The sequence below is a fragment of the Gopherus evgoodei genome, chromosome 3 (assembly GCF_007399415.2).
Source record: "Gopherus evgoodei ecotype Sinaloan lineage chromosome 3, rGopEvg1_v1.p, whole genome shotgun sequence".
Lineage (NCBI taxonomy): Eukaryota > Metazoa > Chordata > Testudines > Testudinidae > Gopherus > Gopherus evgoodei.
The window spans coordinates 114,297,983-114,310,394 of NC_044324.1; the positions used below are offsets into that span (position 1 = coordinate 114,297,983).

The 12,412-nt window shown below is 40.6% G+C and overlaps 1 protein-coding gene across 2 annotated transcripts in view; it reads left to right on the forward strand.

The window, feature by feature from the left end:
* PDE7B (phosphodiesterase 7B) overlaps positions 1 to 12,412 on the forward strand; it is a 277,364-nt gene that overhangs the window by 138,621 nt on the left and 126,331 nt on the right. The window contains exon 1 of one of the 2 annotated variants that reach the window (XM_030556377.1): positions 10,588 to 10,984. The exons of the other annotated variant lie outside the window; for it this stretch is intronic. Within the exon in view, the coding sequence (XP_030412237.1) occupies positions 10,747 to 10,984 (238 nt within the window). The 5' untranslated portion in view covers positions 10,588 to 10,746. Of the gene's footprint in view, positions 1 to 10,587; positions 10,985 to 12,412 lie in introns of those variants that run through there. 2 annotated transcript variants of the gene reach the window in all.

A 12,412-nucleotide genomic window follows, 5' to 3' on the forward strand; every position in this document is an offset into this window, starting at 1 on the left:
AATGAATTGCATTATTCTTAGTAGAGGTTCATCTCACTAGTCTTGACTGATGCAGTCACAAGATGTTGCACCAGCTGAACATGCATTCAAAGACTGATTAAAACATAACCCTGTGCCCCAAATATGGATAGATGGTTGTTTCTTGGAGGTCCTCTGTCCAAGTACTGACCAAGCCTAACTCTGTTTAGATTGTGAAATCTGGCTCAGTTGCAGCACAAGGTGGGGTGGCTGAATTTGGGTATATACATAATGCACATTGAGAGGAAAATGTATTTAAAAACAAATGTTTGCCTCCGTTTCCCTTGTGCATATCTGCGTGTATATATCTATATCTATTTATAGAGATCGATATATAGCTATATAGATATAGATGTATTAGGGCTGTCAGTTAATTGCAGTTAACTCGGCGATTGACTCAAAACAAAGTAATTACAGTTAATTGCAGTTTTGATTGCAGTTAGGACTAATTGTTGCTACCTTTTCCTGAATATTCTCTTCTTTCACAACATCCAAGAAATGTTCTACATGAGTTTCAGCGTAATATCTCTCTTCAGTATGCGTTACTATTAAAGCAGATAACTGCAGTGTCCATGCATCATCAGTCAGGTGTGCCGTGACTCCAAGATAGCTGTCATTCCTCAAGGATGTCCAGTGATCCTAGTCAAAGCAACAGCTAGCACATTTTTTTCAGAAGCTCCAACTTTGTAGTCTTCTTGTTGTGATATAGGTCATGTATTCGTGATGCAGTGGTTCCTCGGGAGGGCAAGATGGATGACTAATTGGAAGATGCACTTTGAATAACATCTCTCAGCCCTCTGTTGTTTACAATGTTGAGTGCTGTGCAGTCCATAGCTATCCACTTAGTAATAGCACTAGTTAAGATGTTGTACTTTGTTTGATCCATGGGCTTGTAGCGATCCTGAAACTCTGTAAACATACTCTGTCACGGCTGGTGCGATTCATTTGATGTTGATGGGTTATCTGTACCACAAGAACTGGAGGTAAAAGCATGTTTAGCATGTAGGTGGTACTGCAGATTTGAAGTACTTCAAGGGTATTGGAACTTAGCCTTGCAATCACTATACATAATCATCTTTTTATCTAGTACGATCAAAACTGTGATTAATCGCAACTAACTTTTTTAATCACTTGACAGCCCTACTTATGAAGCTCAGTCTTGAAGCAAGTTAATTTTTTTGCCCCCACTACTCCCCTTGGAAGGCTGTTCCAGAACTTCGCTTCTCTAATGGTTAGAAACTTTCATCTAACTTCAAGCCTAAACTTGTTGATGGCCAGTTTATATCCATTTGTTCTTGTACTACCACTGGCCCCTTAACTTAAATAGCATCTCTCTCCCTGATGTTTATTCCTCGAATGTATTTATAGAGAGCAATCATACTTTCCCTCAGCCTTTGTTTTGTAAGGCTAAACAAGCCAAGAACCTGAAGTCTCCTCTTGTAAGGCAGTTTCTCCATTACTCTGATCATCCTAGCAGCCCTTCTCTGAACCTGTTCCAATTTGAAATCATCTTTGTTAAACATGGAGGACCAGATTTGGAACTAGTATTACAGATGAGGTCTCAGCTGTGGCTTGTGCAATGGTAATAACACTTCCCTATCTCTGAAATACCTTGCCTGATGCATCCTAGGATTGAATTAGCCTTTTTCACAGCTGCATCACATTGGCAGCTCGTAGTCATCAACACCTAGGTCTTAATCTTCCTCTATCACTTCCGACTGATAAGTCCCCAAGACCTTTCACTTTGCACTAAGACTGTCAATTAAGGATTAATTCACAGCACAATTAACACATTAGTTTTTAACACATTAATTCCACTCTAGAGGCAGCAGGGGGCTGGAGACCCAAGCCCCACAGGCAGCAGGGAGGCTGGAGCCCTGAGCCCAAGAGCTCCGAGGGCAGCAGGGGAGCTGAAGCCTGGAGCCCTGACGGGGGCTGAAGTCTGCAGTCCCACATCCTAAGGGTGGGCTGAAGGCTGGAGACCTGAGGGGGGCTGAAGTCTGGAGCTCCGGAGGCAGTGGGGGAGCTGAAGGCCAGAGTTCCATGGAGGGGCTGAAGGCTGGAGCATCCTGCCCCAAGAGAGGGCTGAAGTCCCAAACCCCATGGGCCTGAAGGTAGGGGATCACAATTTTCTAGTGGGAGGGGGGTTCCCACTTTTTTAAGCCCAAAATGGGGTCACCAGCACAAAAAGCTTGAGAAACACTGCTCTAAAGTTTGATGATGATTTATTTTTGAGAGAAGTTATATTAAAAAAAAATCTACATTTGTAAGTTGCACTTTTGTAACAAAGGAGTTGCACCATAGTAGTTGTATGAGGTGAACTGAAATATTTTCTTTTATTTATCTTTTTTATGGTGCAAATATTTGTAATAAAAAATAATATAAAGTGAACACTGTACACCTGGCATTGTGTTGTAATTGTAATCAATATATTTGAAAATGTAGAAAACATCCAAAATATTTAAATAAATGGCATTCTATTATTGTTTAACAGTGTGATTAAAACTGCAATTAAACACAATTTTTTAAAATCATTTCACAGCCCTAATATTTATATACGTTAAATCTTATTGAATTAAGTTTAAATATCTTAGGAGCTCATATATATATAATTTAATTCATAAAGAGACAAGATGGGTGAGGTAATGGCTTTTATTGGACCAAGTTCTGTTGAAGAGCCAAGCTTTCACATTTACACAGAGCTCTTCTTCTGGTCTTCAGCTCTGTACGAGCTCAAATGCTGGTCTCTCTCACCAACAGAAGTTGGCTCAATAAAAGGTATTCCCTCACCCACCTTATCTCTCTGATATCCTGGGACCACCACAGCTACAACACTGCAAACAACAATGGTTTAATTCATGTCAGTGGCATGGAGCACAAAAAATCATAACTGTTGAGAGTAGGAACAACCTCCAGATTCCAGCTGGGCCTCACTTGGAAAATTGAGTTCAGTTCTGAGCCCCAAGTGGCAGGCATGGCAATTTCCTGCAATATCATGGTCAAACTTCACTGAATTAAGTTAAATCTTATTGAATTATGTTTAATAATCTTAGGAACTCATATTAAAAATGCAAATGTTTAAGTGTTATTTTGGGATTATATATAAGTAGAAGACTTGACCTAATGTGGACCTTGGGAAGTGCTATGATTTTCAAAGGACTCTTTTAAACAATGGGCTAAGACAAGAATGTAAGTTAATTGAGCAAGTTTTCTTGGAAATATTTGGGAGGAGGAGAATGCAAATGCCAACCTCAACACCTGGTCTTTTGAAGCTTCAGCCTGGGGAGAGGACTTCTGTCTACAAATTGCCTTTTCCCAGGATCAAAAGGTCCAAAGGCCACAAAGGACTAACTCACAGACTCATGAGTGTTCTTGTTCTGAACCTAAGGAGTTATTAACTTGTAGCCACAGGGGGTTGTGAAATTTCAAGAACTGTTCACCTGCCAGAGCTCTTTTGGAGTTGGGCTCTGGTGAGCTTACTAGTATGTGTGTAAGGGGAGTGAGCGTTTATATGTTTTCTCTGTAATGCTTTTACCTTAAGAATACCTGTGCTTGCTTAGGAAGAACTGTTTGATAACCTAACCATGAAAATTTCATTATTTAGAGCCTCTGAGGAAGGAAAGCAAAGCAGGCCTGCTGAGGCAGTGTGCATTGCTGGGGAATTCATAGTGTAAACAGGGAACTGTGCAACCTGAAAATACCCAGGGTCAGGAGAGAAAGATACGTGGGTCTCTGCCCAAGAGAGGTGATGGCTGAGGACCCAGGAATCTGGACCATGAGAGGGAAATACAAGTGCAGTTGCCAGAAATGGAGATATCCCACATCTTGGGGAAAAAATGGACAGACAAATTGGATGGGGAAAGCAATAAAAGTGACAGGAGCATTGGAAAAAATGGGATGCTATAAGGAAAAGTTAACAGAGATGGGCATGTTCAGTCTAGAAGAGACACATAATAGCTGTCCACAAATAAGTGACACCTCGGTCTCTTCTATTCCCTGGCTGTAGCACACAATAGTTTAGTCTCTTGAGGACTGAACTGCTTTAGTCTAACTCAAGTTATTGGGCTTAATATGGGTATCTGGATGAAATTTAATGGCCTGTGAAATACAGATCAGACTAGATGATCCAATGGTCCCTTCTGGCTTTAAACTCTGTGAACCTATAAGTAAAGAGGTGTTCATAAATAATCAAGAAATAACAATACAGAGGATTGGGAGCAATTATTCGTATTAGTCAGTAAGGATAGATAAGAAGTAATGTGCTTAAACTGTAACAGGAAAAATGTAAGTTAAATACTCGGAAAAGCAGTGCAAGTTGTTAAATCAATGGAACAAACTGTCAAGGGTGATTGGGAAACCTCACCTTCAAGGCTATGCGCAAGTCTGCCTGCCTACATGTCTTCTTTGATCTTCCACACATCATCTATATGTCACTCTTCTCTCCTATGTGCATCCTTCACCAGCTCCCGTTTTTGGTTTCTTGTCTTTCTTTTCAAGCCGCTGCACACACGCAGAACTTTCTCTAATCACATATGCCAAGTGCCTTCCTCCATCTGCAGATCACTCCTTTTCCCTTAACACCCAGTTCCATGTAGCTTTCTACGGTCAGTGCCACACACACATGCTATCTCCACTCATTCTTGATGTTGGACAATTATCCCATTTATTGCATCTTCATGAATTAAGGACCCTCAAGGCAGGGACAACGGCAAGTTTTTCAAAAGTTACTAGTGATTTGGGGTGACTCTATTTTGGGGGCCCAACGTGAGATACTTTCAAGGGTCTTGATTTTCAGAGGATGGGTGCTAAATACTTTCTGAAAATCAGGCTCCTTTTAAGGTGTCTCAAGTTGGACCTCCAAAAATTGGGGCACCTGAAATCACTAGTCACTTTTGAAAACCTTGGCTGTTTGGTTTTTTTTACATGTTCAAAATATCACATATAGTGTAAACAGATAATAAAAGTCATCAGCTGTGTCAAGACATCTGTTTGGGAATGTTTAAGAATAACTAAATCAGCCAAGGTGTAGTGAGGTGGATTAGATCAGTGGGTCTCAACTCTTCCAGACTACTGTACCCTTTTCGGAAGTCTGATTTCTCGTGTACCCCTAAGTTTCACCTCAATTAAAAACTACTTGCTTACAAAATCAGACATAAAACTACAAGTGTCACAGCACACGATTACTGAAATACTGCTTACATTCTCATTTTTACCATATAATTATAAAATAAATAAATTGCAATATAAATACTGTACTTACATTTCAGTGTATAGTATAGAAAGCAGTATAAACAAGTTGTTGTCTGTATGGCATTTTAGTTTGTACTGACTTCGCTAGTGCTTTTTATATAACCTGTTGTAAAACTAGGCAAATATCTAGATGAGTTGAAGTACCCACAGAAGACCTCTGTGTACCCTCAGGAGTACACATACCCCTGGTTGAGAACCACTGGATTAGATGACCCACTGGAGGTCACTTCCAATCCTAATCAGTCTGGGTTTTGGTTTTGTTTACATGTATACACCAAGGAAGGAGTCCCCCTTTCCAAGCAGCAGCAGGAAAGAAAGAACAGGAAAAAGGCTATTGGACTTCTCATTTTGCTCTATTGACAGAAATGGCCAAAGACAGCTGAATGCTAAGGAAGCCTTCAACAAAGCTGCAGATTGGAGGTGTCACTATCACTTACGGTACTGGGGAGCAGGAGGAGGTCATCTCTGGGGAACGAGGTTTAGGGTGGGCGCGGGGGGGGGGGAGGTCTTTATTCAACATTACTTTACAGCTTTTGTGTGCCTGGACTGATTTGTTGTGGGAGAGCTGTTGGAGACAGTAGATTTGGCACTGGCCATGGCAGCTGAGAGCCAAGAGAGAAGTTCAATGCCAGCTTAAACCCTGCCTTCATTCTTTCGCTCTCTTCCACCACCACCCCCTGCACTCCACCGCACTTTGAAGGACAGAAGAGAAACAAGGAGAGAGAGAAACTTGCAATGAAAACCAGAGCACTGGGTTAATGAAGCCCATGCAGGCTGCAATAGACTATAAAGATACACACAAGGCACTTACTCTACCATCTGGCATGCAGTTCTGCTGCTGCTGCCCTTACCACATAGTTTAAAAGGAATAAGCAAACAAGTAAAACTTTTTAAGAGATACTAATTGCGAAACACAAGCCATGAATCTGTCAGCTTATTCTCTTCCCTTCCCCCCCCTTCTTTTCCTCGAGCCTTTTTCAATTCTCATGCCTATCTGTGAAAATGCACACTGCCTTGTCAGGTTTTCAGAACTGACTCATTTCATCTATTTGTTGCTAAAGAGGAGTTGGGGCCAAAACTATGATATTTATATTGTAATTGCTTAACCTTCTTTTACTCAGAGCCATAAAGTAGTACATTTAGCAGCAACAGCAAATGACCCATCTTTATTCTGTGGTTTGTTTAAAATCTGGCCCACACTGATATGGAAGCAGGGAAGTTTTAGGTGAGCTGAGCTTGTTCAGTGATTTTTTAAAAAAAATTCAGTCACAAATGGTTGGGGACGTTTCTCTGTGTTTTGCATTCATCGTGCATTTGTGATGCTCATTTTTCCTGAGTGGGGTGACATATACTGTCTTGGGGTCAGCCCCCCCAACTTGTGAAAATCATCATATCTTAATTGAAATCAATGGACCTATGACAATTGACACCAATTGAGGCTGTGACCCCCTGACATAAAACCTCTCAAGCTAGTGCTGAAGAAGATTTTTTGATGATTCATGGGTTTGGAAGAACATTATCTCATTATAAACATTCCTCTTCAGCAGCTCTGAGCAAGCTGGCCCCTTTCTTATGATAAAGAAGCCAAAAGAAATGTCAGTCAGCCACAACCAAAATCTTTTGTCAAGTAGGATGAATAAACTCTGCATTCCAGTTAATTTGGAGGCACCTGTTCAGTGAAAACCTACACTTATCATTCTGTAAAATGTAGGTTCTCAAGGTGCAGTTCAGAAACAGAATGCAATACGTTTCTCATCAAACAGACTTGTATTCCAGGACTGTGTCCCCATTTCAGTCTTGTATGTGAATATCCATTTGTGGTACTGCCAGGACTAAAGCTGAATATTTTTTGGTTCACTGGCAGTTCTGAAAAAAAAATTGTTTCAGGTCAAACAAAACATTTTGTTTAAATTTTGGGCATTTGTTAACATTTTAAAAATAACATTAAAGGAAATTTTTAAATGAAAAGTCATTTCAAATAGAAACATTTCCTTTCATAACTAACAAAATGAAACATTTCAAATTTTTTTTACAATTTGTTTAGCAAAATTGATGCAAATTCGCAAAGTGTTTCAGTGTCACCAAATCTGCATTTTTTGCCAAAAAGAGTCTTGGTCAAAGATTTTTGCCAGCTCTAAGGACAACTGGGGAGATGCAGCTTATCCAGTACCTTTGTCAGTATTAGCTATTGAACCACTGATTTTGGCCTGACTTGCCAGTATTAATTCCCAGCTATCTTAATTCAGGCAAAGCAAAGATCTTCAAAAAGTGCATTATTTTTGTGAGTCCAAACAGTGACCCTCAAACTGACCAGTGGCACCTAGAAAGAACTACATTCTGCCAAGAGCAGCAGGTTTTACATGCCCTAGTTTCCCTAGAAGTAGTATGTCTTGTGTGTGTTACAGCTATTATATATATGGTACTTTTAAAATAAAGTAGTTGACATGACAACAGGTCAGATTTTCAACCTGATTTTCACTAGGCCTTCTCTCTCCTTCCCCCCCCCCTCCACCCCCATCTGAAAAATTGCAGGTGCAAATAACTACAAAAAGAACGAAGGTCATTTGAATTCTATCTACTTGATTCCATTCACAAATTAGGTACACAGCTGCCTGCAATGCAGACACAAATTTGCAACCCCCAATTTTGAGGATGCAAAAAGCAAGACCAGCTCTTGAAAAACTAGAAGAAGAAAGCAGTGGTAGGCAGACCACAGAAAGTTTGGTGATTCAGGTTGGATATGTGGTTTGTTTAAGCACCTAAATGTTCAGATGCTTATCTCAAGCTATCCAGACTTCTTTGGTCTACAAATATGGAGCTGGACCAGCTTTCTTGATTTCTGGTACTTTCTGTTTCCCACCAAGCTGGAAATACCACAGGGACAGTCTTTCTTTCACAGTACTTTGGCACTTCTGCTTCTTGTTCCAGCTGGGACCAGGAGGTGAAGAGGTGAACAAAAAAGAAAAATAATAATTGGGAAAAAGTTAACTGAACATTTTTATATCTCAGAATTTTTTAAAAAAAAAATCAGCCTGGGTTTAATTTGCACATTAGGCAATAGTCTGGGTCATTTCTTACTTTAGTTAAACCAGTTCACTCCTCCTTAACAGAAACATTGTTCCTTTAAGAAGCTTCAGTGACTTGCTCCAATAATAGAAAAACAACATGAAACAATCAAAATAAAGCTATTGAAATTATTTCAAGTTGGGATAAAACAATAACACTCGTCCTTGTCATGGAAGTGCAGCCCTGTGTTCTATGAATCTGTCAGTGCTTGTGGTATATTACATCTATTTGTTTTCTTTGTTCTTAACCCATTTGTTCCAAGGGTCAGGATATCCTGATGCTAAGCGCTCCTGCAAAATAACATTACAACAACAATGGTATAACACTTAGGGAGCACTTCACTTTTTTCAAACCAGGGCTACCTAAAAGCACTGGCTAGTATATCATATTCAACAAATATGCTAATAATACAGCACCACAATCCACATTAAAAATAACCATATTTTTGAAGAACATTGCTGTCTCTAGTCTGAAGTGGGAACAGAAAAGTAAACATGGCAAAGGATGCTAGAACAGTGGAAGTATCATGCTGCTCCTGTTGATGTTGGCATAACAAGGAAAAACTTGTGCATTCTGTTTTTTATACTTAAGGATGTTAACTTTCAATTCATTCACTTGGATTCCGACCCTTCCCGCCCCCCCTCCAAAAAAAAAAAAAGGAAGAACCTGTTTGTTTGCCAGTTTATTTTTCCATCTGGAAAAGAAACAGGACACTGAATTTAATCAGGAAAGAGTAAGTCTATTATCTATGTATAAGAGGAAAAATTAAAATGCATGTTAAAATTCCTGTTAAGTGAACTTTCTGTGGTTTTATTCAAAATAAAAAAGTAGATAGTACAGTAAACTGACTCCATGCCATCAGTTCCTTCCTGCACCCCTAAACAAGCACCAAGGCTGAATGATAACCCAGCACTAAAAGGAATATAGATTGAGAATGCAGACTGTATCAGAACAATGAAAATGCCAGACAAAATAAAGGGTCCTGCTACTTGGGAATGTGAAGCAAAAGGGAGAAGAAGGGATTGTTCTAACAGCTGTCTAACAAACATGTTTAAAAATGTCCCAGTAACTCCATTTGCTAGTGAAAGTGCTACAGCTGCAATACCCCACCTCATTTCTTTGTGGGACAGAGCTGTTCAGAGCAGACACCAGGCATCTTTTGTTTTGTCTTTAAAGGTTGGCGATAATAATTGTCTTCTGTGTACAATCAGTGAGTGATCGCTAGCCACCAGTTAATGTCCTCACATGAACTTATTCCTTCAGTCAGATGGAGCCTTGCACCTAGCAGCCAAAATAATATGTCCACAGTGGGACCTCCCATGGAAAAGTGGAATTTCAACAACTTAATTTCCCTTGCAAGTCAAGCCCTGGCATTCCTTTCTTTCTTTTATGATTATTTTTCTTCAGAAATGAAATTTAAAACCAGAGCTGTTTGTTAAGATTACACAACAGCATCAGACTTGTGAATGCAGATCTTCCCGCTTTCCTGATTCACTTCTTTCACAGTTAGCTTTGGAATGTGAATCAATGTTATTTCCCTTGCAGCTGAAGGGCAGCTAAGGTTACAAAGGGATTTGACTAATAGGCCAAACTCCCTTTGGGTTTGCTGAGAAACAAATGACAGAAAGGAGGAAGAAGACGGAGGTGGGTGGGCAGGAAGCCTGCTTAATTCCATTACTGTGTAGATAAATTCAAACAGCCTTCTTAATATCTTCATCATAATGCGGTCATTAGTGGAAGGGAGTGATGGCCTTCTGCCAGTCTAGCCAGCAAGAGGCAGCTGTGAACTGGTTCTGCTGGGCTGCTCAAGCTTCTTTCTGTTTGCTGAGGGCTGCTTTAGACTGCACGGCATGATCTGGTGAAGCCCTTTTTTTTTAAATAAACCAGCAGCTGTTTACCTGATAGCTCCTGATAACAAACCTGTAGATGAAAATGTTCCTCCCCTGCACATTTCAGCATTTTGCAGTAGGGTCACAATTCCTGAAAACAAACAAACAAGCAAGCAAGCAAACACAAAAATAAGAAGAGAAAAAGGGAGGAAAAGAAAATACCTCACTGGCTTCTCTCCCCCCCACAGTTTTTTTTTTTTTTTTGGCTGATGTTCCAGCTGTAGCCTGGGATTAATTAGGTGTTGTAACTTGGAGCCTGAGACAGAGAGTGAGTGGAAAAAAAAATGCATCTATATCTTAATCTCTGAGGAGGAAGAAGTACAGTAACTGCTTCAGCTCACTCACCAGTGGGAACCCTTGGAAAGCACATCTCTTCGCGGCATTTGTCAAGAGGCAGTGAGGCTGCAGAAGCCTTTTCCTTAGTTGTGGGGGCCCATTTTTATTATTTTCATTTGTGTCTGGCTAAAAAGTGTGTCCCTAGTCCAATAGCAGGAGCAGCCCTTTCTGGAGAGCACAGGACAGGATGCCTGTGCTAGACAGGTTTTTTAATTTAACAGAGCTGGGCAGGCTGTGGAGGACAGGGGAAGAGCCAATGCCCTTTCCCATGGGCAGCCTGCCCAGCTATCAGCCGGGGACTCTAGCCTGCGAGTTGCCTGAGATGATCAGGATGGTAAAGCTCATTTGGAAATCCAAAAGTGAACTACGAGGGACCAAGCAAAGAGGGATTTTGGAAAATGAAGATGCTCTGGGCAGTTTATCAGGTACATTTAATATGTTCAATAAAAGGTGTAGTCTCATCTAATCATGCAAGCTGCTGGTTTCATAAAGTGGGACTCAAGAACCCAAATTGTGTGTATGCATGTGTACAGGGGAAGGCAGTGGCTGAGAGAAGAAGTGTGGAGCTTTGGGACTTAGGGGTTGTGACTGACATACTAATGTACTGAAATCCTGTACAGCAGTCTGAACCCACTTGCTCAGGGGAGTACCTGTTTCATGACAGGCAAGTGAAAATAACAGGATTATTTTCACCATCCACCCTGATGGTAAACAGCAGGCGAGTAGGATTTGTGCCTGGCTGATCAATCTGTATGACAGCTTTGCAATGCTGCTCTAAAAATATACATGTGTTTAACACAGGTTTTGAGCACAGCTGCCTTATTGAAAAATGTAACACTGCCAGCAATAATTCTAAAATCCCAGTGTATGATTGTGTTTGTAGAGGGCCTAGGAGCCAGGTCCACTTTTTGAGAATGCCACAATATTTCTTTTGTGTAGTCACAAAAATTAAAATCCAGAAAGGAAGGCTGTGGTGAGGGTTTTGACCTGTGCCTCAGGAGAGCTGGATCTCATAGCCAGCTCTGCCACAGACTGCCTGGATGATCTTGGACATGTCAGTTGGGGCCAGATTTTTAAAGGTATTTAGGCACCTGTAGATTCAGGTAGGCACCTAATGGAATTTTCAAAAGCACCAACTCTCATTGAAATCAGTTCAGCAAGGTTTTTAAGCAGCTGCACAACGTTAAGCACATGAATTGCCTTACTTACTTCAGAGTCAAGGGGAAGACTTGCACTGGCTTCAGTAGACTTCAGATGAGGCCCTCTGTGCCTTGGTTTCTCATCTGCAAAATGGGATTAATAGCACCTCCTTTCTCCCGTCTTGTGTTACAGTCTATTTAAATTATGAACTCTTTGGGGCAGGGACATGTAAATACAGTGCCTAGCACAATAATGGCACCCCAGTTGCAATCAGAAGCCTGTGCTATCATAATGCAAATAATAAGCATAAATATTAGCACTTCATGAGAAACCATCCTGTATGTGGAGTAAGTATGCTGTGAATATTCTGGAATCCTTTATAAAGAGTTTGTCACACAATATGGATTACTTGAGTAGTATGGGGCAGATGTAGCCAATCATCTGTGTCTCATCCTTAAATATTCCTGTTAAAAAACTGTATAATAAAAAAAGTGCTTACCTCATTTTTATTTTGAAAGTGGTGGGGGAGAGAAAAGTCTGTCAACTCCAGAGAAAATGTAAAACCTTCCACTTCCCCTGAGTGGGAACCACCAGTGACCGGTAAATTAGAAGTCTTTCTACAAAGGTTGTCCTGGGTAAAGGAAGAGGCTTGACCATTGTATTAAGTGTGTAATAAATGAGATGGGAAGGCAATGGAGCAAACTGATGGGATT